Here is a 27012-nt window from a genome sequence, read left to right as displayed (position 1 = left end):
TCTAACCAGTCATTTGTACCATATACGTTTTGATGAGCCCTGCACAGCTATATTCTTTTCAGTTATTCTCCTTATGAGTAGAAACGTAAGTATTTATTTTTAGGGATAAATGGACAACAGCTGTTTCCAGTGGCTGACGAGCCTGGTAGCCAAAAGCAACAGATTTGAGGTTTTCAGGGATGACTGCAAAAGGACCACGCAACATGGTGAGAGCCATTCTGTGTGGAACTGGAAGTGGTTAGGATTTGGGCCACACTGTCTGTGAGAGTGAGAGGTACATTCCGGATGTTGTTCTTTTCGTTCTTTCATGAGGTGTGGATGTCGCCAGCGAGGCCAAAATCTGTTGCTCTTCCCTAATTGCCCCTGAACTGAGCATCTCGCTCAGCCATATCAGAGGGCAGTTGAGAGGCAACCACATTGCTGTGGGCCTGGAGTCACGTGTAAACCAGACCTGCTAATTTGGCAGATTTCCCTGATGCAGTTCCAGAATTTACCAATTAAATTTAAATTCCACATGGAGCCAAGGTGGGATTTGAATCTGTGTCACTGGAGCATTAGCCACGGCCTCTGGATTATTAGGCCATGGAAATTGTAGCCTCCGAAAGGGAATAGGGTCCATACTTTAAGGAGGAAAGGATTTTGGAATATGTGGAGAAGGACTAAATGAATTAATTTGAAAAGAGCCAGTACAGGTTCTGGGCTGAATGGCCTCTTGCTCTACTGTACTGTTTTCTGGTTGACTGCCTGTTGCCTGCACTGTCACTGATGTTCTTTGTCCATTATCCTGTTTTAGCTTTATCATCTTTGTATCCTTGCCATTAAGAATACCCTGTAGAGTTCAGAGGTTGCTATCTGGTTACTTTTGAACTTGAGAAAGCCAGAGTCCCCGAGCTTTGATCCCATTACCTCTGGTCCTGCCTTCTGCCACTTGTTATTCAGCTGGGAGTTTAAATCAATGCCGCTGTCTCTGAGCTTTTTGATTGTTCTAGTGTTCACTTTGTTGTTCACGATGGAACTGAAACCTCTCCCATTGCTCAGAATGAGTATAGAAAGTCTAAGTGTCCCAAAGCAAAATAAAATATTCCTGTAAATGCTGAAGCAGAATCTAGCCTGTGTCTCAGGTATGAACGTCTTTCTTAGAACCTGCTAATGGGTTTGATTCTATTTTTCTTGTGGCATCAGTTACATTATTCCCCAAGTTGGTGCAGATTTCGGTCCTGGGTGGTCTTAGTAAGTCTGACCATGCATGGAGTCCTGTGAATGCTGCTGGTCTTCAGATTTTATTGTCACACGTAGTCGAGTGCAGGAATACAGTCAAAAGTGTATAAGGTCGCCATTCTCCAGCATCCTCTGAGTATACAAAAGGCAGGATTAAAAACAGAAGCAAAAATAAAAGAAAAGGAGATGTCCAGATCACTCCCCTGCCTCCAGACCCTTTGATCCCTTCAGCCCTCAGAGCTATATCCCACTCCCTTCTTGAAAACATTCAGTGTTTCGGTCTCAACCACTTCCTGTAGTGGAGAATCCTACAGGCTCCCCCACTCTCTGGGTGAAGACATTTCTCCCCATCTCAGTCTGAAATGGCCCATCCCACATCCTTAGACTGTAACTGTGCCCCCCACCCCCCCTGCCTTCTGGACTCCCCGGAAACATCCTTCCTGTTTTTACCCTGTCTTGTCCGGTTAGAATTTTATAGGTTTTTCCGATACCCCACCCCTCATTCTTTTAAACCCCAGTGAATATTGTGCTTTGGGTGGCACGGTGGGTCAGTGGTTAGCACTGCTGCCTCACAGTGCCAGGTACCCAGGTTCGATTCCAGCCTCTGGCAACTGTCTGTGTGGAGTTTGCACATTCTCCCTGTGTCTGCGTGGGTTTCCTCCAGGTGCTCCGGTTTTCTCTCTCAGTCCAAAGATGTGCAGGTTAGGCCACACTAAATAGCCCATAGTGTTAGGTGCTTTGGTCAGGGATAAATGTAGGGTAGGGTAGGGTAGGGGAATGGGTCTGGGTGGGTTACTCTTTGGAGGGTCGGTGTGGACTCGTTGGGCCGAAGAGCTGTTTCCATACTGTAATCCAATCTAACCAGTTCAAACTATCTTCATACATCAGTCCTACCATCCCATAAAAGGGATACTGAGGCACTGGAGAACATTCTAGTCTCATCTTTGTTTAGCACTAAGTGATTGTCCCTCGCAGGGATGCCTCAGAGTACACTTGGAGACTGAGGGCTAGGCTTAACAGGATGTCCTTAAAGTCAGAAAGATGGATCATAGGATCCATACAGTGTGGAAGCAGGCTATTCAGCCCATCAAATCCACAACGACCCTCCAAAGAGCATTGCAGCCTGACCCAAACCCTATCCGAGTAACCCTGTATTTCACATGGCTAACCCACCTAGCCTGTACATCCTTGGACACTATGGGAATGCCTCATGGCCAATCCACCCTAACCCGCGCATCGTTGGATTGTGGGAGGAAACCAGAGCACCGAGAGGAATTGATCCCAGGTCCCTGGTGCTGTGAGGCAGCAGTGCTAACCACTGAGCCAAATGTAGAGAAACTGTTCAGACCTGTTGACAGGAACAAAAACCAGACTCATCTATACAGGAAGAACAATAATAACCTGTTATCATTGCACCTTTATAATAACCTCTTCATCTTGAACGTTTTAACTTAGTAAAATATCCCAAGGTGCTTCACAGGAGCACGATAAAATAAAATATGACACTGAGGGGAGGGTGATGGAGACAGTGGCATAGTGATAATGCAGAAATAGATAAATATCCTGAGGGCATGGCTTTGAATCCCATGACAGATTTGAAAATTTGAATTCAATAATAATCTGCAAGGAGCTGACCAAATTATGAGCAGTTGGCTACTGTTGTGGACAATGCTATGGCTTTCAGAGGTATATGTAGCGCTGGATTTTTTTTTAAAGAGAGGTTTTAAGGCAGAAGTACTGCCTTGAAGAAGTTTTCCTCCTCTCTCTACAAGCATCTCAGGGAGTCCCTCTCCCAGTGCTACTCTCTCCCCACCCCCACCCCCACCCTCCTCTAGCCTATCTCTCCATGCTTCAGGCTCACTGCCTTTATTCCTGATGAAGGGCTTTTGCCCGAAACGTCGATTTCACTGCTCGTTTGATGCTGCCTGAACTGCTATGCTCTTCCAGCACCACTAATCCAGAAAGAGGTACAGAGCTGTCTATTGAAAGCCCTTAAGTATACAGCTTAAGGCGCCTTGGGTTTTTTTTTTCCCCTAAGGTTGGAACAATAGAAGCAGCCTGAACAGGTGAGGCCAGCTCCCCCAGAACCAGGATTTTTAGTTTTAGCTTTTCAGATGCAGTTGCTGGGGACTTGAAGCTGGGTTTGGAAGCTGCAGTACATCTCTCCCCACTGCTCTCACTCTCTCTGAGATTTCTCTTGATTTTTCTATCTGGACTAAAGAATTGCCTGTGAGGCTATCTACTTCACTGAATTTGCCTTTGGAAATGTGTTTTTGGAAGTTACTACACTGGAACAGTTACTGTTTAGTAGTTAAATAATCTATTATCCTGTTAAGTTTTCCAGGTGAGTTCATTATTCCCGTTCCTCCTTCCTTTTTGTATTTTAACCACAGAGTATGAATAAAGTGTGTTTGGCTTCAAGTTTGACCAATCGAATTGCATTTGGAATGCAACTCCTGACACTTGTCTTTAAAATAAGAAAAGGTTGGGGTTTAGGCTATCTTCTTAACATTGAGGAGGTTTGGACTGGTCCATAAACGTGGTCAAAGAAGGCAGCTCCCTTCCACCTTCTCCAGGGTGTTTAGAGATGGACAACAGGCACTCTCATCCTGTGTACAAAAGGGCCATTCGGCCCGCTGACTGCACGTTGAACAGTACAGCACAAATCAGGCCCTTCGGCCCTCTGTGTTGTGCTGGCCTTTTATCCTACTCTAAGATTGTACTAACCTACATACCCTTCATTGTACTCTCATCCATGTGCCTGTCCAAGAGTCACTGAAATGTCCGCAATGTCTCTGACTCACTACCACTGCTGGCAGTGCATTCCATGCACCTACCTCTGACATCTCCCCATTTATGGGGCGGCACTGTGGCTCAGTGGTTAGCACTGCTGCCTCACAGCACCAGGGGCCCAGGTTTGATTCCAGCCTCGGGTGACTGTCTGTGTGGAGTTTGCACATTCTCCCCGTGTCTGCGTGGGTTTCCTCCCACAATCCAAAGATGTGCAGGTCAGCTGAATTGGCCATGCTAAATTGCCCATAGTGTTAAGGGCATTAGTCAGAGGGAAATGGGTCTGGATGGGTTACTCTTCGGAGGGTCGGTGTGGACTGGTTGGGCCAAAGGGCCTGTTTCCACACTTCCTTCCTCCAACCACCTTTCAAAATTATGCCCCCTCGTGATAGACATTTCAGCCATGGGAAAACATCTCTGGCTATCCACTCTATCTATGCCTCTCAACATCTTGCGCACCTCTATCGAGTCACCTCTCATCCTTCTTCACTCCAATGAGAAAAGCCCTAGCTCCCTCTACCTTTCTTCATAAGACATGCCCTCCAGTCCGGGCAGCATCCTCTCTAAAGCTTGATTCTCAGCGGGCTGTTCCACTTGGCTGATTTTCTTGCCCATCCCTTCAAATATTTATCCACTTTCCTTTTTGAAAATTATTGCTGAATCTGAAACCACTCCCTGACCACTCAACCTGATAAAAAAAAAGTGAAATGTATTCCCACGTCGCCTCACGTGCTAGTGAAATGTTTTGTTGCATTGTGTTTCTGTCTGCCACGTGCCTGTTTTCCCCACCAATCTGTCTGCATTCTCCTGAGATACGGAGTGTGACACCACCAGTATAGAGTCCCCATGAGGACTTGACGTTGTTGTTCCGTAGACTTTGGGTGAGCGAATCTGAACGGTGTTCTGTCAGCTTTGGAATGTAACCTTGTGTCAATAAACCAAAGTCATTTAACAGGAGCAAAGAGAAAAAGATGCAAAACAGAATTGTGTTTGCTCCCAGTGAGGACTTCAAAAGACTTTTGATGTTATATCTAACCCACTACATCGTCATGGAAAGAGATCACAGCTTGAAGGGTATCATCTTAACATATGTTGAGAGCGTTTGGTCTGGTCCATAACACTGTTGATTGCCATAAAAACCCATCTGGGTCACTGATGTCCTCTGGGGAGTGAAATCTGCCATCCTAATGTTGTGAAACTTGAAAGGGTTCAGAAAAGATTGACAAGGATGTTGCCAGGGTTGGAGGATTTGAGCTATAGGGAGAGGCTGAACAGGCTGCGGCTGTTTTTCCCTGGAGCGTCAGAGGCTGAGGGATGACCTTGTAGAGGTTTATAAAATCATGAGGGGCATGGATATGATAAATAGACAAAGTCTTTTCCCTGGGGTTGGGGAGTTCAGAACTAGAGGGCATAGGTTTAGGGTGTGAGGAGAAAGATATAAAAGAGACCTAAGGGGCTTTTTCATGCAGAAGGTGATACGTGTATGGAATGAGCTGCCAGAGGAAGTGGTGGAGGCTGGTACAATTGCAACATTTAAAAGGCATCTGGATGGATGTATTAATAGGTGCGATTTAGAGGGATATAGGCCAAGTGTTGTCAAATGGGACTAGGTTACTTTAGAATATCTGGTCGGCATGGACAAGTTAGACCAAAGGATCTGTTTCTGTGCCATACATTTCTGAGAGTCTCTGACTATGTACGAGGGAGTGTTGGCCACTGAGCTGTTGGACATCAATTGTGAAAATATCAAAAGCCTGCAGGGTACAGTGCCACTGAAGTTGCACTTTAATATTGAAATGGTGGGTGAGCACATTGTAACAGCAGCTTTTCCTAATTGTTTCCATTTTGTTTACGAAAATCTTACAAATTTCAGGGGCTGAAGGCCGCAGACAACGATCCCACAGCACCCCCTTACGACTCACTGTTGGTGTTCGACTACGAGGGCAGCGGCTCTACGGCAGGATCTTTGAGTTCGCTCAACTCCACAAGTTCTGGAGGAGACCAGGACTACGACTATCTGAATGACTGGGGCCCGAGGTTTAAGAAGCTGGCAGATATGTATGGTGGTGGCAGTGACTGCTAGGAACTCTCTTCTTTCCAGCGCAAGTGGGAATGTTTGCAGACTTTATAAGAACTTCTGACCGATTTATTTCCAGCAGCAACACACACATACACACATACACACACACACACGCACACACAAAAAGAGCTAGGCTTTTACATGTTAGTCAACTGGTTAAAACGCACGTTGAAAGCTTCAGTAAAGGCTGCAAACTACTTGCGTGAGTGAAGTTATCGGTAAACTGACACTGTTTTAAAGGAAATATTGATAAGAGCTCTGTTACACTTGAATCTCAAAGTACAGAAGCACTGGGATTTTGTGCCTTTTTGTACACTTTTTTGATCTCCAGAATCATTAGATTTATGTTACACGCTTTAAAAGTACCTGTGACATTTTTGAAGTGATAATCCTCTTTTCTTGATCCTCTCTAATGGCAACACAGTGGAGGGGCTTAGGGGAAACTCAGTTAGACGATGGTGAGCTATTCTCTGCTTTTAGTTTAAATAAGATGCTAAAGACACCAAATCTCCTGGTTTTTTTTTAAACATGTAAGTATCGCCTTTTGTTTCAGCGGAGAAAGTGAGCAGATTCCAGACCGCGGATTTTGAAAAGCACTGCAGTACATTTGAAACAGGCTGAGACTTACAGAAGGTTATCCTGATGTTTGTCACAGTGCTGTGAAACTTCCATTTTCTCAAGCCAGAAAAGAAAATGAGAGTTTAAGTTCAGCCTCGAGCTGAAAAATGGTATTAATTTTTTTTTTTCTTTAAAATCTGTTGTACAAAAAGAAAGTGTACATAATGTTCAGAGACTTATTCGACAGACCAGTTCCAAATCATGTTGTCAGAAAAACAAACTTTGGGCAATTCAGATTTTTCTTTTTTGCATGTTTTTACCACTTTGTTTTCGCGAAGGGAATTGGTGTTGACGAAGAAATCCTTTTGGAGCAAGTGATGTTGACCAGTTTGAAAATTTAGATAGACCATGACAACTATTTTTCTTTTCTAATTCTTAACTAGCACAAATGTTTTACATGGTTTGTACCAAATACCAAGAGGGGTGGGAGAGATGCTGGTAGCACATTCATTAAGGAACAGCTTTTGAACCAGGAGAGAATTGTGACAATGGCTTTTGCCTATTTTATTGTGTACCAGAATCAAAACATTACACCTCTGGCCCGGATATAAATTAAAGGCTACTTTTGGAATTTTTTGCTGGGGTCTGACTTCATTTTATCAGCATGTTGCAGGAAATGTCTGTCTATGATTAACTGCGTCATTTGCCTTCATGGGAATCAAGGATCTCTCAGATTTACAGCAAAGGCGAAGGCCCGTCATATCCACACTGGATAACAAGTCGCTATCCAGCTTCATCTCACTGGGGAAACCATGATGTGGAGGTGCTGGTGTTGGACTGGGGTGAACAAAGTCAGAAGTCTAGGTTAGAGTGGCGCTGGAAAAGCACAGCAGTTCAGGCAGCATCCGAGGACCAGGAAAATCGACGTTTCGGACATAAGCCCTTCATCAGGACTGACAAAGTCAGAAGTCACATGACACCAGGTAATAGTCCAACAGGTTTATTTGAAATCACAAGCTTTCGGAGCACTGCCCGTTCAGGTGAACCTGTTGGACAATAACCTGGTGTCATGTGATTTCTCACTGAGGAAGAGTCATCTCAGGTTCAAAATGTTAAAACTGATTCTGTCTCCACAGATGCTGCCAGATCTGCTGAGTTTCTCCACTTTTCTCTGTGTTTGTTTCAGGTTTCCAGCGTCTGCAATATTTTGCTTCTAATCCCACCATCGCTCTGTACTCCTTATAGCCAAAGGCACCTCAGGTGGATATCCCATGTATTTGGTAAAGGGGTTTCTACCTCCAGCACCACCCAGATCACCACCACCTTCTGGCTGAAAGATTCCCCTTGATCCCTCCTGCCCATGTGTCTGAAATCTTCTATCTCCTTGTTACAGAACCCCATCCTAAGGGAGGAGATTCTTTCCTCTCTTGTGGATGTACCCGTCTCTCTTAAATCTCCCCTGTTCGAAAGAAAACAGCCCCGGCCCATCCAGTTATACAGCACGGAAACAGACCCTTTGGTCCAAACCTTCCATGCCCACCAGATATCCCAAATTAATCTAGTCCCATTTGCCAGCACTTGGCTGGTCATTTCTACTCGCTAGAAATCTCCCATCTAACAAGGTCCCCAAACACGGTCAAATTATATGGGTGACATCTTAATTAACGAGGGAATATGTATCTGTTGGAGAGATGCCAACAGTGTGGGTTCAATTCCCGCACCAGCTGAGGTGTCCATGAGCATTCTTCTCCTTAACCTCTCCCCGCACCTGAGGCATGGAGACCCTCCGGTTAAACCACCTGAGTCACCTCTCTCCAATGAGAGAGCAGCCCAGTGGTCTGATAGAAGTACAGCTACTTATTCCTCTGTCTGTGTGCATGCTCCTCAGGAGGGCAGCATTCCAACAGATCCCACTTTATTTCAAATTGTGGCCACGATTTCCACTTGTATGAGGAAGGGAGAGCTGGACAAACATGTGGCAGCCATGAGGATGTGAACGGCCAGTGGATGGTCTGCTTGTTGTGTAACGATGGGAACGCAGTGCTGCAAAGCCTGCATCAATAATGGATCCAGACCTCAATCGAGATTCGGACAGCAACACAGAGAGGGGAAAGACTGATTTCCTTTTCAGGGATAATCTACTATGTTAATTGACAGTGTGGAAAATAAAGTGCTTGACATGCTTTTTAATTAAAAAATGTAAATTCTCTGGAATGATGCAGGCGTTTTTTTTTGCTAATAAGCCTTTGGCAATCAGGGTGGATGTACATATTAAGTCGAGTTGAAAAATGCAAATAGGAGCATCAATCTAACTTTTGAAAATGCAGATGTTGGAAGTTTTGAATTGGTACACTTTAACTGGTGATTCAAGCACTGTGATTTAATGCATTAAGTGTTATTCTGGGATGTGGGGATGGTTTGCTTTTTGTTAACCTTTGAAGAGGTTATAGCAGCTGCCTTCCTGACCCACTGTAGTCGGTGTGGACCCAACAGAGGGGGGAGTCCATTCCTTGCAATTTAATATCATTCCTTTATTTTCCTTTTCCATGTTCCTGGGTCCCAAAGAAAATAATAAACCAGTAAGTACTGGGTCAGAAAACAAACATGTGGGTACTGTGGTATTGAAAGCTCTAACATTTCACTCATATACATAGAAATATTACATTCACAGGCACATCAGTGTCTGGGCTGACATTAAGCTTCTGTTACCAATGGTAGCATGTTTCTACCAGTGTGTCATGCTTCAAGTGGCCAGTGTTAAGATGAAGTCTACATGTTAGGATGTAGTGAGGATATGCACGTATATCTTAAGAGTCCTAGAGATGTATAGCCTGGAAACAGACCCTTCAGTCCAACCCGTCCATGCCGACCAGATCTTCCAACCTAATCTAGTCCCACCAGCCAGCACCTAGCCCATATCCCCCCAACCCCTTCTATTCAAATACCCATCCAGATGCCTTTTAAATATTGCAATTGTACCAGTCTCCACCACTTCCTCTTAATATATAGTGACACACTAACTGGCAAAAGTGGGTACTGCAGATGCTGGAGGTTGGAGTCAAGATTAGAGTGGTGCTGGAAAAGCACAGCAGGTCAGGCAGCATCCGAGGAGCAGGAAAATCACCATAAGGCCATTCCTGATCAAGGGCTTTTACCCGAAACATCGATTTTCCTGCTCGTCGGATGCTGTCTGGCCTGCTGTGCTTTTCCAGCATCACTCTAATCTTGATCAATTTAACCCCCTACTCATTTAAATCTCTTGGTCATATAATTTACAGTCTAATAGACAATCATAGACAAGGGAAGAGACAATGCAACCTATTGCCTCTGTCTTTGTCCTTTGTGATGAACAATCTCCTGAGTCTCCCATGCCCCTACAATTTAATTCCACCCCCGTGGATATTTATCAAATGACTTTGTGAACCAGATGCATTTTTTGCAACAACTGATGATAACATTACTGAGACTAGTTCTTAATTCCAGATTTATTAATTGAACTTACTTTTTAAACCTTTCTGCGATGGTGTGATTTGAAACCTCCTGTCTCTGGTGAGTTAGTAGCCCAGTGATGACACCACTGCTGCCACCTTTTATCTAAATTTGTGTCTAAAAAGTACTCAAATGCCACGGTGATAAATAACAGTGTGGTTTACTATGCTTTGGATAATAAAAATTAGTGACATTAGCTGTTGAGCAATGTTATATAACTTACAATTCGGAGAAAAGAACCATCACACAGGAACGCAACAGGGACCCTGTGGGAAGCAATGCTGCCTCACAGCACCAGGGACCTGGGTTTGATTCCACTCTTGGGTAACTGTGTGGAGTTTGCACATTCTCCCCATGTCTGTGTGTGTTTCATCCGGGTGCACTGGTTTCCTCCCACAGTCTCAAAGATCTGCAGGTCAGGTGAGTTGGCAATGCTAAATTGTCCAAGCATGTGCAGGCTGGGGTGAGTTAGCCATGGGAAGTGGGTTGGGGTAGGGGATGGGATCCTCTTCAGAGGGTCAGTGTGGACTAGATGGTCTGAATGCCCTCTTTCCACACTAGGGATTCTATGATCTTTATTTCACTTGAACTGAAAACAATTGAGTGGTTTAAAACTGGTTCTTTGCAAAGTCTTCATTTTATAAAAACTGCCATTATAATAGAGTTTGCTAATCCCACTCTTTCATTAACCTACAGGATGCTCCTTATCAGAAGAGGGTAGGTCTTGAATTGCCTAATTAAGTTGCTTTCCTCCCTGCCGTGCAGCTCAAATAAAACTTTACTCCTAAAATACTGTTCGGATGCAAACTCTGGGAAATTGCCCTCTGTTTTTAAAAAGAAATGTCATTTGTGAAATGCAGTGGTGTTAGGAGAGCTGGAGTGTAGGCTGTCTATCCTGACAATCGGATGGTTGAATTGAACAGCTTATTCCTTCAGTGGTTCCTAACAGTTCTTGTTCCTCCAGTCCATGCTTACCAAACCCAAGAGAAAGCATTGCTTCGTTGATGTAGTTCAGTCCAACAGCACTTGGGGATAAATCCTGAGTGTGCTAATGGCAACAGCATCAAGTCCATTTCAGATACATGGCCGAGCTTATAATGGTTATACGTTCGGAAATGGCATACATTCAGGTGCAGGGTTGAAAAATGTGATGCTGGAAAAACACAGCAGGCCAGGCAGCGTCCGAGGAGCAGGAGAATCGACATTTCGGGCATAAGCCCTTCTTCAGGAATGCAGGGACCTATTAGAAATATAGAAAACAGGCGTAGACCATTCGGCCCTTCGAGCTTGCTCCACCATTTGATATGATCATGGCTGATCATCCAACTCAGTCCCCGTTCCTGCTTTCTCCCTATACCGTATTCATCCTGTAGCCCCAGAAATTGTGTCCAACTCTTTAACACTATTCAATGTTCTGGCCTCAACCACGTTCTGTGGCAGAGAATTCCACAAAATCCCCAGTCTCTGGGTGAAGAAATTTCTCCTCATCTCAGCCCAAAATGCCCCACCCTGTATCCTTAGACTGTGACCTCCTGGTTCTGGACTCCCTGGTCACTGGGAACATCCTTCCTGTCTTTACCTTGTCTAGTTGGAATTCTAAAGGTTTCTCTTAGAACCCTCCCAGCCCCCTCTTCTTGAGATCCCAGAAATCAGTCATGTTCTACAGAAGTGATCCCCTGAGGAAGAAAGTGAACTAAACTCTATCTTTAATGGGAGGGGTTTTATTTTGAAACTGTCCTCTATTCCTAGACTTATCTACAAAGGAAAACATCCTCTCAGTGTTCACCATGTTCAACACTCTCAGAAACCGATGTGCTTCAATACGATGCAACCTCCGCTCCCCACCCACCCCCCCACCACCATCCCCACTCTTTTTTTTCAAAAATGGATAGATACAGACCCAAGTGTTTTTCTTTAAATAAGAATTGGTCAGGAAATTAATTTTAGATTCTCAAGTTGAGAAAGGCCAAAGGACATGATGTGTGAGATGAAATTGTTGTGTGTAATTCTGTCACTGTGTACCATCCTCTGAAGGAGACAATGGAGTAGACGATGCCTGTATTTGCTGGAACGTGGGAGAATGAGGTGACCTTGTTGAAATATGGAAACCTCTTAAGGGCCTTGACAGAGTAAATGCTGAGTAAAGAGGGAACTTGCAGCTGATGATGTACCTGTGCATTTGCTGTCCTGGTTGGTAATAGGTGTTTGTTTAGAAAGTGGTGCCAAAGGAGCTTTGGTGACCAGCTGCCATGCATCTTGTCATGACACACGCCACTGTCTCTGTGGTGGAGGTGACACTAAGCACTTTACTTTAGGCGAATTCCCACCCCCTCCCCCTTCCCACTCCCCAAACATAAAATTCAAAGTACTCATTTGGCTGAACCAGCCCAGTACATAATTAACATTCAAGATTACGTTCCCTCTAGTGTGGAAACAAGCCCTTCGGCTGAACAACCCTCTGAAAAGTAACCTACCTAGACCCATTCCCCTACCCTATATTTACCCCTGACTGATGCACCGAACACTATGGGCAATTTAACGTGGCCATTTCACTAAATCAGCACATCTTTGAACTGTGGGCGGAAACCAGAGCACCAGGAGTAGACCCCCACAGACACTGGGAGAATGTGCAAACTCCACACAGACGGTTGCCCAAGGCAGGAATCGAACCTGGGTCCCTGGCGCTGTGAGGCAGCAGTGCTAACAACTGAGCTACCCATGATAAAAGTATTGTCCAATTAGCACTGCTGCCTCACCGCACCAGAGAATGTGCAAACTCCACACAGGCAATTGTCCAATCGAACTTGCCGCTGTGACGTGACAGTGCTGACCACTGAGCCGCCCTGTCTTTCTCACTCAGCGAGCAGCTGGAGTGTGAAATGTACCACCTGGGAATGTGGTTGAGGCAGGTTCCATTGAGGAATTCAGGACCATTCTGGATGGAAATGCGGTGCTGGGATATGGAGAAAATGCAGGCGGATTGGCACTAAGTTATAGAACCAATGCACCAACGATGGGCTGAATGGCCTCAATCTGCGCCATAACAGCTCTGCAATTTATATGGTGTACAGGCGTTGCTGGCTGAGTCAGCAACTATTGTCTATCCCTAGTTGGTTTGGGAGTGAGCTGTCTCCTTGTACCACTGCGTTCCCTGTTGCGTGGGGAGGGGGACAGTTGTGGGGTTTTGAGCCAGTGACCATGCAGGAACCATTCATTCAATCCATCACCTCCGTGCTGACTCCCTGCTATTAACTGCCACAACGTTTTACAATAAGGCATGACCTTCGTGCTCTGGATTGGCCAAGCTGTTTTCAAAACGCTGGATACATTCTTCTCTTACTCCTGGAAGTTTGTTTTGTGTGTGTGTTATGGTTTTTGGCTGCCATCATAATATTGGTTTCTAATGGAAAAAGCAGGTTTAATATCTTAAAGCCTTTCCCCTGTAATAACAGAGCTGTTGGGTGAAGTCTGTGACCTCTGTTACATTGTGAGTAGTAGGATTTGAAACAGCTGGGTTACAGAGTGCTTCAAAATCAATTTCTCTTTTCGGAAGGTTTTATTGATCAACAGGGTGAATTTCACAAGGATCATCCCGGGATTGAGATGTGTGGATTTTCATGATTGGCACTGCAGCTCAAATGTTGAACTAAAAATGTGCTTTCATTACCAGCACTTTTGCCCTTTCATCTTCATAGGTTAGGAACAGCTTGGAGTGTAACTATGGCTTTGAGAGGTGTATTTTGTCCTGTTTTCTGTTTCTGAAGAAAGGCTAAGACTGAGGTGGTCTGCTCCAAAGCCAATAAAGTAAACAGTTTGGGAGACCTTGGGGTTTTTTTTTAAAAGGTTGGAATAATAGAAGCAGCCCTGAATTAGTGGGACCAAGCTCCCACAGAAACAGGGTTTTTAGTTTTATTTTTCAGTAGCAGTTGCTGGGGTCTTGAAGCTGGGGTTTGGAAGCCTCAAGTACATCCCTCTCTCCCTCTCCCTCTGAGTTTTCGCTTGACGTGTTCCTCCTGGGGTGGAGAATTGCTTGTGAGACCATTTCTTTTCCTGAACGTTTTTATTCATTTGTGAGATGAGAGTGTCACTGGCTAGGCCAGTATTTATTGCCCAGAGGGCAGTTCAGAGTTAGCAACATTGCTATCAGTCTGGAGTTACATGTAGGCCATATCAGGTAAAGTTGGCAGTTTCCTTCCCTAAAGGACATTAGTAAACCTGATGTGTTTTTCCAACAATTAATAAAGGATTGATGACCAACATTAGATGGTTAATTCCAGATTTTTAAAAAAATTGAATTCACCATTTGCCATGGTGAGATTCAAACCCAGTCCCCAGAACATTATCTGGGTCTCAGGGATAACAGTCCACGAGGGATTTGCTTTTGCCAAGGGTGTGCTTATGGGATATTACCATTTTGGAGCAGTTACTGTTTAATAGTTAAATTATCCACTATTCTGTTAAATTTTCCAACAGAGTGGTTATTCCGATTTCTTTTTCTTCTTTTGTACTTTAACTGTAGTATTTGCTTAAAGTGTGTTTTGCTTCAAATTTGCACCCAGATCGCAACGCCTCACATTTGCCTTGAAAATAAGAACAGGTCTGTGTCCAGGCCATCATCTTTATGTATTTTGAGGGGCTCTGGTCTGGCCCATAACAAGCAATTCAAGAAGGTATCTCACTTCCACCTTCTCCCAGCATGTAGAGATAGGTGATAGACACTCTCATCAATGTGGACTTCAACAGTTTCCTCATTTCCCCTTCCCCCACCTCACCCTAGTTCTAAACTTCCAGCTCAGTAACTGTCCCCTTGACTTGTCCGGACTTGTCCTACCTGCCTATCTCCTTTTCCACCTATCCACTCCACCCTCTCCTCCTTGACCTATCACCATCATCCCCTCCCCCACTCACCCATTGTACTCTATGCTACTTTCTCCCCACCCCCACCCTCCTCTCGCTTATCTCTCCACGCTTCAGGCTCACTGCCTTTATTCCTGATGAAGGGCTTTTGCCCGAAACGTCGATTTCGAAGCTCCTTTGATGCTGCCTGAACTGCTGTGCTCTTCCAGCACCACTAATCCAGAATCTGGTTTCCAGCATCTGCAGTCATTGTTTTTACCTAATAGACACACACACCCTGTACACAAATAGTGAAATAAAGAGCCAATTAGCCTGCCTACTCTGAGGGCTGTTCCACTGCCCTGCTTTTCTTGCCCCTATCCCTTTAAGTAATTATCCACTTTCCTTTTTGAAAATTATTGCTGAGTCTGAAACCACTCCCTGACCACTCAACTTGGAAAAAAAAGTGAAATGTATTCCCACGTCGCCTCACGTGTTAGTGAGATGTTTTGTTGCATTGTGTTTCTGTCTGCCGCGTGCCTGTTTTCCCCACCAGTCTGTCTGCATTCTCCTGAGATACGGAGTGTGACACCATCAGTATAGAGTCCCCATGAGGACTTGACGTTGTTGATCCTTAGACCTTGGGTGAGCGAATCTGAACGGCGTTCTGTCAGCTCTGGAATGTAACCTTCTGTCAATGAACCAAAGTCATTTAACAGTAGCAAAGAGAAAAAGATGCAAAACAGAATCGTGTTTGCTCCCAGTGTGGACTTCAAAGAACTTTTGATGTTGTTCTTAACCCCCAGCACATCATCATGGAAAGAGTTCACAGTGAGCAGCTTGAAAGGGTGGCCAATTTTCTCCTGCAGTTCACATCAACCACCTGGCTTATTTGGTCAAATATCTCTGAGTGTTAAATTGCAGCAGGTTAGGAGTATAAGAAGCAGCTGGATTGAAATCTGAGACACCTTGACAGGGAACATTTCCTCCTCTTGGTTCACTGTTTAAACATAGCTTTACTTTGAACAGGTGACCCTCTAAGGGGAATGTTGTTTCTCCGAGAGGATCCAGAGTCTCTGGGACCTTCTTCCTGAGAAAGTGATGGAAACCACCTCGATGAATATTTTTTAAGGCAGAGATTCTTGTTTAAGTAAAGGGGCTGAAAGATGATGGAGGTGGCAGGAATTTCGACTTGAGGCTATGGTCTGATCAGCCATGTGGTGTTTAATGGCTGACTGGTCTCCTCCCAATCCCTAGTCACGTGGCCTGTTATTGATGGTTTGGAGTAGGTGGGATTTGAACCCAGGTCTCCTGCCTCAGAGGTAAGGACACTGCCACTATGCCAGAAGAACCCTCAGCCTGCATTATATATAAAGACTAATTGGTTTGACATCTTGATGTCCTCCTAAAAGTGATCGAGAACCTTTTTTATTTTTCGTCAATTACTCCTGAAAAGCATTAAGTGCCAATTGATGGTTACTTTGGAATTAATTGGTTATGATCCTGGGTTACTGGGACTGCGTGGTAGCATCAGTTAAAAGGCCAGAATTCATACAATGTGGCCTATCAGAACTAGAAAGGTAGTTTGAACTGGGAGACCAAGAGATTTTGTAAATCTGTATTAAGATATCAGGTGGCTGAGCCCAGCATTTAGTTCCCTGTCCCTAGTTGCCCCTTGAGAAGGTGGGGGTGAGCTGCCTTCTTGAACCGCTGCAGTCCACGTGCTGTAGGTAGACCCACAATGCCCTTAGGGAGGGAATTCCAGGATTCTGACCCAGCCACACTGAAGGAACAGTGATATATTTCCAAGTCAGGATGGTGAGGGTCTTGGTGGGGAACTTGCATGTGTTCCCATGTACCTGCTGCCCTTGTCCATCTAGATGGAAGTGGTTGTGGGTTTGGAAGGTGCCGTCTGAGGGCCCTCAGTCAGTTACTGCTGTTCATCTTGTGGATGGTACACGTTGCTGCTATAGACCGTCGGTGGTGCAGGCAATGAATACTGAAGGGGCTGAATGTGGTGTCAATAGTGGGTCTGCTGTGTTCTTGGAAAACATTATTTTCTCCAAAAATTATTCTGCAGTCAGTTTTCTTCCCTAAAGGGCATGAGTAAAGAACAATGACTTCATGGTCTTCATTAAGCCTTACGTTCCAGAGTTGTATCAAATTTGAATTCCATCATCAGTCATGGCAAGATTTGAACCCAAATTCCCAGAACTTTAGTTGGGTCTCAGGGTTCATAGTTTAGTCACAATACTACCAGGCCTACACCTCCCATTATAGATTGCCTTCTCTAAAGGGAATGAACCAGATGGGATGTTACAACAATCATTACCAAGGTACAATTAAACTCACTTTTAGTTCCAGATTTAAAAATAAATTGAACTCAGATTGCACCAGTTGTTTTGACAGGAATTGAACCTATGTCCCCAGAATATTATTAGTTTGTTGCTGGTACAGTGCTGTCTCCCTGTACGATAACATTGGGTTAGATGGTACTTAATGCAGTCTCCAACATTAACCCTTCCAGAGCACATACCTTTTACAACAGGAATCTTTAAAGTTTTGTAACAATTCTTTACCCCTTCATGCTGTTACTGGGTTTTAACCCAATACCATGCAATTTAATGCTCATTATGTCTGTATTGTGAATGCACTGTTCTCCATAAAGACTCCCTGCCCAGCTACATTTACATTGTTTGCTCTATCAAGTCACTGTGGTCATGGTCTAGCACTTAAGACCACAAGACCTCGGTTCTGGATTAGTGGTGCTGAAAAAGCACAGCAGTTCAGGCAGCATCTGAGGAGCAGTACAATCGACGTTTCGGGCAAAAGCCCTTCATCAGGAATACAGGCAGAGAGCCTGATGGGTGGAGAGATAAATGAGAGGGGGGTGGGGGTGGGGATAAAGTAGCATAGAGTACAATAGGTGAGTGGGGGAGGGGATGGAGGTGATAGGTTGGGGAGGAGAGTGGAGTGGATAGGTGGAAAAGAAGATAGGCAGGTAGGACAAGTCATGGGGATAGTGCTGAGCTGGAAGTTTGGAACTGGGCTGAGATGGGGAAAGGGGAAATGAGGAAACTGTTGAAGTCCACATTGATGCCCTTGGGTTGAAGTGTTCTAAGGTGGAAGATGAGGCGTCAGGTGGTGAGGGAGCGGCAGTGGAGGAGGCCCAGGACCTGCATGTCCTTGGCAGAGTGGGAGGGGGAGTTGAAATGTTGGGCCACAGAAACTGGTTTCCAGCATCTGCAGTCATTGTTTTTACCACAAGACCTCAGAGCAGACGTAGGCCATTCAGCCCATTAAGTCTGTCCCACCATTCAATGAGATCATGGCTGATCTGACCCTCAACTTCACTTTCCTGCCTCTTCCCCATTACCCTTAATTCCACTTTCTGATTAAAAATCTGTCTGTCTCAGCCCTGAGTATACTCAATGACCCAGCCCTAACAGCCCTCTGAGGGAAAGAATTCACTCCCCTCTGAGAGAAGAACTTCCTCCTCATCTCTGTCTTAAATGGGTAATCCCTTATTCTGAGATTGTGCCCTCTGGTTCTAGACTCTCATCCCGTCTGCTCCTGTCAGATCTCTTGTTGAAATCTCTGTTCCTTACTTCCCTAAGCACTGACCACTCCCTTCAGTAAGAAAACCTAAAACACAGAGGGACACCATTTTACCCAGCTTTCCTGTGCCAGTTGTAAATGAGCCACCAGCCTATCAAATGGGATAGCAACAGTAGGCCATTCTGCCCTTCAGGCCTAATCCACAATTCAAGCAGATCATGACTGGGTGATCATGATTCCTTCACCAGTTTCCAAAGTTCCCATTTCTCCACCTCATCCCATGGCCAACCGTTTAACTCGGCATTGCCCTTATGTCCTGACATACAGTCGTAGAGATGTACAGCACCGAAACAGACCCTTCGGTCCAACCCGTCCATGCCAACCAGATATTCCAACCCAATCTAGTCCCACCTGCCAGCACCCGGCCCATATCCCTCCAAACCCTTCCTATTCAGATGCCTCTTAAATGTTGCAATTGTACCAGCCTCCACCACTTCCTCTTGCAGCTCATTCCATACACGTACCACCCTCTGCATGAAAAAGTTGCCCCTATGGCCCCTTTTATATCTTTCCCCTCTCAACCTAAACCTGTGCCCTATAGACTCCCCGACCCCAGGGAAAACACTTTGTCTATTTACCCTATCCATGCACCTCATAATTTTGTAAACCTTTATAAGGTCACCCCACAGCCTCCGACGCTCCAGGGAAAACAGCCCCAGTGTGTTCAGCCTCTCCCTATATCTCAAATCCTCCAACCCTGGCAACATCCTTGTAAATCTTTTCTGAACCCTTTCAAATTTCACAACATCTTTCCGATAAAAAGGAGACCAGAATTGCATGCAATATTCCAACAGTGGCCTAACCAATGTCCTGCACAGCTGCAACATGACCTCCCAACTCCTGTACTCAATACTCTGACCAATAAAGGAAAGCATACCAAACACCTTCTTCACTATCCTATCTACCTGCAACTCCACTTTCAAGGAGCTATGAATCTGCACTCCAAGGTCTCTTAGTTAAGCAACACTCTCTAAGCTCTTACTATTAAGTGTGTAAGTCCTGCTAAGATTTGCTTTCCCAAAATGCAGCACCTCGCATTTATCTAAATTAAACTCCATCTGTCACTTCTCAGCCCATTGGCCCATCTGGTCCAGATCTTGTTGTATGTAATCTGAGGTAACCTTCTTTGCTGTCCACTACACCTCCAATTTTGGTGTCATCTGCAAACTTACTAACTGTACCTCTTATGCTCGTATCCAAATCATTTGTGTAAATGACAAAAAGTAGAGGACCCAGCACCGATCCTTGTGGCACTCCACTGGTCACAGGTCTCCAGTCTGAAAAACAACCCTCCACCACCACCCTCTGTCTTCTACCTTTGAGCCAGTTCTGTATCCAAATGGCTAGTTCTCCCTGTATTCCATGAGATCTAAACTTGCTCACCAGTCTCCTATGGAGAACCTTGTTGATCGCCTTACTGAAGTCCATATAGATCACATCTACCACTCTGCCCTCATCAATCCTCTTTGTTGCTTCTTCAAAAAACTCAGTCAAGTTTGTGAGACATGATTTCCCATGCACAAAGCCATGTTGACTATCCCGAATCAGTCCTTGCCTTTCCAAATACAGGTACATCCTGTCCCTCAGGATTCCCTCCAACAACTTGCCCATCACCGAGGTCAGGCTCACTGGTCTATAGTTCCCTGGCTTGTCCTTATTACCCTTCCTAAAGAGTGGCACCACGTTAGCCAACCTCCAGTCTTCCGGCACCTCACCTGTGACTATCGATACAAATCCTACCTGCCCATCTTCCTTCCCACCTATTTGCTCCACCCTCCCCTCTGACCTATCACTCTCACCCTTACCTTCATCTACTTATCGCATTTCCAGCTACCTCCTCCCCATCCCGAACCCTGCTCTACTATTTATCTCTCAGCCCTCTTCCCCCTTCTCCTTTCATTCTTGATAAAGGGCTTTTGCCCAAAACATCAATTCTCCTGCCCCTGAGATGCTGCCTGACCAGCTGTGCTTTTCCAGCACCACACTTTTGACTCTGATCTCCAGCATCTGCAGGCCTGACTTTCTCCCTGACCTTGATGCCTGTGTAACCCTGATACCCTCCATAACCCCCTTCACCAGCTGCTGATCCTGTTAGTTGTTGAGCCTCAACCCCTTTTCTTGATGTTTTTGTTTAGGAGATCTTCTTTCTCTCTCTCATTCTTTCAGACAGTGAGTTCTAGACTCCCTACCACTCTCTGGGTACACAACATTATCCCCGACTCCCCTCTAAACCTTCTGTGAATTGCATTACTAATGGAAATAGATCTTTCCTATCCATTTTGTCTTGATCATTTCTGGTGTAGCATATTGTATAAGTTATTGCTGAATATATTAAGGCAAATACGTTTCAAACTTATCCAAAAAGTGTTCAGCTTATCATTTTATAGAACAAGATTTGACAAATTTCTTACTTTCGGCTGAACAGTATGAACAGGCAGCAACAAAGGGGAGTAAACAGGTTGCTGGTAAAGATCAGGGTCTCATTGATTAACTACTTCAGATCAAAATAATCGATGGACTGAAAGTGATTTGTTTTGGAAGGTGTATGACCTACAAGGTTCCAGACGAAGCAATGCTGAGTCTCAGGGATTCACCAAGACAAGTGCTTCCCAAATATTTTCCCATTGTCACCCCATTTCAAGCTTTGAAAATAGTCACAACCCCCCCAGCAGGAACTGAGAGAGATTTGGAACTCACCATCCGAAGAATTCAGCTCACGACTAACTCCCTCCCTAACTCCCTCCCTTCCAATCTTTGAAGTTGGCTGTGTTGCGTCAAGCTGTTAAAACTGAGTAGATGGCACTGTGCTTTATAAGTAACGGTATAGAGTGCAAAAGGGGAGGCGATAGTGCACTGCTATTGTCGCTAGTTTATTAATCCAGAAACTCAAACAGTGTTTTGGGGACTGGGGTTTAAATTCCAGATGGTGGACTTTGAATCCAATAAAAAAAAATCTGGAATTAAGAGTCTAATGATGACTAGGAATCCATTGTTGATTGTTGGAAAAATCCATCTGGGTCACTCATGTCCTTTAGGGAAGGAAACTGCCATCTTTACCCGGTCTGGCCTACATGTGACTCCAGACCCACAGCAATGTGGTTGATTCTGACCTGCCCTCTGGGTAATTAGTAATGGGTAATGAGTTTATGTGTCGAGTTTCGTATAACTCTTCTTCAGAAAAACTGAAGAATCAGACCGATCTTAAGGTGTTAATTCTGTTTTTCTTTCCATAAGTGCTGCCAAACCTGCTGATATTCTCCAGCATTCTATATGCTTATTTCAGAATTCCAGTATGTGCAGTAAGTTGTTTCTATAATACGGTAGTTACCACGTCCTGGATAGGTACAGTCCCTTTCTGTTTAATTATTTGAGGAAAAGTACACTGAAGACAACACGCAATAAATGCCAAAGCAAGTGTAGTCTTTGTCAGGCTTCCAAACCCCAGCCTGGGAGAGAGAGCGCTGACCAAACTCAGGCTTTCTGGAGCATTAGTCCTGCTCTGTCTATTCAATGTGTGTGAGACCTGGACCGTGGGACCAGCATCATCTCAGGAAGCTCACCATTTGAGCTGCTTTTCGAAGTTTCTGATGATCAGATGGTAGGAAATACCAGGCAGTGAGGTGCTGTCCTAGGGTGACGTGCCGCACTGAGTTGGGCTGGTCATGGCCAGAATGTCTGAAGGTCACTAGTGGGAGGTGATACCCTCATGGTATTGCCACTGGGCTACTAAATCCAGCATTAGAGCGGCACGGTGTCTCAGTGTTTAGCACTGTTGCCTCACAATGCCAGGGACCCTGGTTCGATTCCACCTCGGGCGACTGACTGTGTGGAGTTTGCACATTCTCCCTGTGTCTTTGTGTGTTTCCTCTGGGTGCTCTGGTTTCCTCCCACAGTCCAAAGATGTGCTGGTCAGGTGAATTGGTCATGCTAAATTGCCCCATAATGTTCGGTGCATTCGTCAGGGGTAAACATAGGGTAGGGGAATGGGTCTGGGTAGGTTACTCTTCAGAGGGTCGGTGTGGACTTGATGGGCTGAAGGGCCTGTTTCCATATTGTAGGGATTCTAATAAACCAGAGGTCTTGGTAGTTGGTTAGCTCAGATGATTGGTCTGGGATGCATCATGATGCAAACAGCATTGACTTAATTCCCACATGTGTTGGGGTGACAGTGAAATCTATTGTCGATTGTCAGAAAAACCCATCTGGTTCACTAATGTCCTTTAGGGAAGGAAACTGCCATCCTTCTCCATCTCCTTCTCAACCTCACCACTTGCCTGAAGCATGGTGAGCCTCAGGTTAAACCACTGCCAGTTCTCTCTCTCTCTCTCTCTCTTTGAAGAAAAGTTCTCTCTCTCTCTCTCTCTCTCTCACACACAATGAATGTAAATCTACTTGAATTTATTTAGCACCTTTATAGTAGTAAACCAGCCCAAGGGACTTCACAGGCATATAATCAAATAAAATTTGACAAATCTCCATACTTCTATATTTCTTACAACTTATTTCTTCAGGTGTTCTGATGAAAGGTACTCCACCTGAAATGTTAATGCTGATTTCTCTCCACAGATGCTGCCAGACCTGCTGAGGTTTTCCAGCAATTTTGTGGTTTTGTTCCTTATTTTTCTTCAGTAACTAAGATTTTGTAGTGAGGTATTTTGTACCTAACCTGGCCCCATGTGTGACCGTCGAGAGTGTGGTGCTGGAAAAGCACAGCCGGTCAGACAGCATCTGAGGGGCAGGTGAGTCGACATTTCGGGCATAAGCCCTTCATGAGGAATGTGTACAACGTTGCGGTGTGTGGTAACATTTGTACACTACGCACTGTACTCCCGTACTTGAGTGCACATGACAATAAATCTAAAACCTATTTGGAGATGTAAGACCAGGTGGTAAAAACTGAATCAAATTGGTAGCTTTTATGAATTAAATCTGAAAGAAGAGTGAAAGGGCAGAAGTTGGGACTGTGGCTGTTATAGATACTGCTGCCAATACAGGAATATAGAATATCTGAAAAGGCAGTGGTCTTGGAAAGCTTGGAGATATGGAGGAGGATGGCATTGATAAGACAGTTGAAGGATTTGGAAAGCAGGATAAAAATGTGAACAAAGTCCTGGAAGCATTTGTTGAACTAGCTTTAAATGGGCGTGCAGCGTCTCTGATCAGTGAGGTGCATAGTCCCAGCTCCTTTGCACATGAAGAGGGGGCAGGGGGCTCTGCAGTAGGAAAAATTCATCCTTATCATGTTCAATGGTTTAAGTGTTCTGTGTTTGATTGATGAGTCTGATTCACTGATATTTGTGCTTGATAGATGGAAAACAAAAAAATGCTGGAGATCACAGCAGGTCAGGCAGCATCCACGTAGAGAGAGCAAGTGAACGTTTCGAGTCTAGATGACTCTTTCTCAGAGCTGGCGTGAAGTATGAAGGATGCAGCTTGATAGATTGTTTCAGTCGATGGGTGGAGCTGGAGGGGGTCAAGTGACATACTCCACATAGAAAGTTCCAGAAAGGATCTGGGATCTGAGAGGTGTATGTATGGGTCTGCTGAAACTCTTGTAAGTTCAGCGATTTTTTAAAGTTCTGTAAATAAACCATTTGTGTTTAGAAACAGATTTATTGCTCTGCATTTCTCTCAGAACCGAATCTCTCAGACTTTTAAATTTAATGTTGATCTCATTTATTGTGCACCTTCTCTGTAGCCGTAACATTGTATTCCTCGCTTTGTTCTATTACCCTAATGTACTTTCTATGATATGATCTGCAAGCAAAACAAAACGTTTCATCGTACTTAGGTACATGGGTCAACAATAACTCAAATCAAAATTAAATGAATAAGGAATGCAGCAGCTCAGCAAAAACACAACCTGTTCAAGGACTTCTACTGGACAAGGGATTCGAATAGACAGGTGGTTGTTTTTGACCAGCACAGGTATGATGGGCTGAAGGACCTTTTTCCATGCTGCAGATCTCTACAACTTTTATGACTGCAAGGAAAGATGGAGGCCAACAGTCTAACACAAGACTGAAGGAGTACTGTACTGCAGGAGAGACCGTGTTTTAGGAACAACATCAAACCAAGCTCCATTTGCCCTCAGAGGTGGATTCAGAAGCTAACTTCAGCGCACTTGCCTTCACTGCTCAGCCCTTTTGAGTACAGGAGTTGGGAAATCACGTTGAGGTTGTACAGGACATTTGGTGAGGTCTCTTCTGGAAGAAAGTGAGGACTGCAGACGCTGGAGATCAGAGTCGAGTGTGTGGTGCTGGAAAAGCACAGCAGGGTCAGGCAGCATCCGAGGAGCAGAAGAATTGATGTTTCAAGTATAACTCCTTCATCAGGAATGTTTTGGGCGTGGGGCACTCATCTGGAGTACTGTGTCCAGTTCTGGTCGCCCTGTTATAGGAAGGATATTATTAAGCTGGAGAGGGCTCAGAAATGATTTACCAGGAGGTTGCTGGGGACGGAGGGTTTGAGTTATAGGGAGAGGCTGGATAGACTGGGACTTATTTCACTGGAGCGTAAGAAGTTGAGAGGTGACTTTATAGAGGTTGTAAAATCATGAGGGATGTAGATAAGGTAAATGGTGGGCATCTTCTTCCTAGGATGGGGGATTTCACGACCAGGGGGCACATTTTTAAGGTGAGAGGAGAAAGATTTTAAAAGGATTTTACATGGAGTTATTCACACGTGGAATGAGGTTCCAGAGTAAGTGGTGGATGTGAGTGCAATTACAATGTTTAAAAGGCACTTGGTTAAGTTCATGGAAAGTAAAGGTTTGGAGGGATATGAGGGGCTAGTTTAGTCTGGGATTATGGTCTGCGTGGACTATTGGGCCGAAGGGTCTGTTTCCATGCTGTGTAACTCTATCAAAATGTAGTGATGACTTCCCCATTATTACATTGCTGTTTGTGGGAGTTTGTAGTGTGCAAGTTAGTTGGCATGTATCTTCCAGTCCAACAGTTTCATTTGAAATACTTGGGCTGTGATAGTTTCTAAACAAAAACGTAAGATAATAGGAGCAGCAGAAGGCAATTCAGCCCCTCTATTGCTTTAGGAACAATACGATTATGACATTCTTTTTTAATTGGTCATAGTCTGTGGGTGTCATCTCTATCTTAAATGGGAGAACTCCCTATTTTTAAATGGTGCGCCCTCATCAGAAACAGAGAATAGGAGGAAGAGGCCGTTCGGCCCTTTGAGTCTCCTTCACCATTCAATATGGTGAGCACTGCTGCCTCACAGCACCAGGGACCTGGGTTCGATTCCACCCTCGCGTGATTGTCTGTGTGGAGTTTGCACATTCTCCCCGTGTCTGTGTGTGTTTTTCTCTGGATGCTCCAGTTTCCTCCCACAATCCAAAGGTGTGCAGGTTAGGGTGTACTGGCTGTGAGAAATGGACAGTTACAGGGATTGGGTTGTGGGGGTGGGGGGAGGAGAGGAGAGGAGAGGAGAGGAGAGGAGAGGAGAGGAGAGGAGAGGGAGTCGAGTCTGGGTGGGAATGGTCTTTGGACAGTCAGTGCAGGCTAAATGGCCTCTTTCTGCACTTACGGATTCTATGAATATAATCATGGCTGATCATCCAACTCAGTATCTTCAATCCATACCCTTTGATGCCTTTAATATCTAAAAATTACCCATTCCTTCCTTGAATATTACTCACTGACTTGGCCTCCCCAGCCTCCTGTGGTAGAGAATCCCACAGATTCCCTCCCCTCTGAGTGAAGAAATGTTGCCCCCCTCTCGGTCTGAAATGGTTTACTCCCTATCTTGAGACTGTGTCCCCCGGGTCTAGACTCCCCCACCCAGGGGGATCACCCTCCCTGTATCTAGTCTGTCCAGCCCTGTTAGACTTTTACATGTTTCAATCCGATCCCCCTCTCATCCTTTGATACTCTAGTGACTACAGGGCCCAGTCAAACCACTCTCTCCTCACTGGACAGCCCTACCATCCCCACGGTCAGCCGAGTGACCCTCCGCTGCACTCCCTCTGTGGGAAATGTATCCTTCCTCAGGTAGGGAGACCAAAACTGTACACACTACTCCAGGTGTGGTCTCACCAGGGTCCTGTATAACTGCAGTAAGACATTCCTACATCTGATCTCCAATCCTCCTGCAATGAAGGCAAATATACCATTCAGCTCCCTAACTGCTTGCTGCAGCTGCTTGTCTACTGTCAGTGCCTGTACAAAGACACCCAGATCCCTCTGCACATCCACACTTCCACATTATAGCTCCATGTCAATAATACTCTGCCTGTCTGTGATTCACAGCAGAGTGTATCACTTCACATTTAGCCACACTGATCTGTAGCTGCCATGTCTTTACCCACTCAAACACCCTGAAGCCCCCTTCACTTCTTCACAAAGCTCACAGCCATTACACCCTGCATCCCCACACTCCCCCTGCCGCAGTTTTATATCATCACC

General features: G+C 45.0%; 1 protein-coding gene across 1 annotated transcript in view; it reads left to right on the top strand.

Moving 5' to 3' along the window:
* The window catches only part of LOC140476719 (cadherin-2-like), a 181833-nt gene extending 174556 nt beyond the window's left edge, over positions 1-7277 (top strand). The window contains exon 14 of the mRNA XM_072569539.1: positions 5882-7277. Within this exon, the coding sequence (XP_072425640.1) occupies positions 5882-6091 (210 nt within the window). The 3' untranslated portion in view covers positions 6092-7277. The remainder of the gene's footprint in view (positions 1-5881) is intronic.
* The last annotated feature ends 19735 nt before the right edge of the window (positions 7278-27012 follow it).

Source organism: Chiloscyllium punctatum, chromosome 5 (assembly GCF_047496795.1).
Source record: "Chiloscyllium punctatum isolate Juve2018m chromosome 5, sChiPun1.3, whole genome shotgun sequence".
In the NCBI taxonomy this organism is placed as follows: Eukaryota; Metazoa; Chordata; class Chondrichthyes; order Orectolobiformes; family Hemiscylliidae; genus Chiloscyllium; species Chiloscyllium punctatum.
This window is presented reverse-complemented; position numbering and strand designations above follow the sequence as displayed.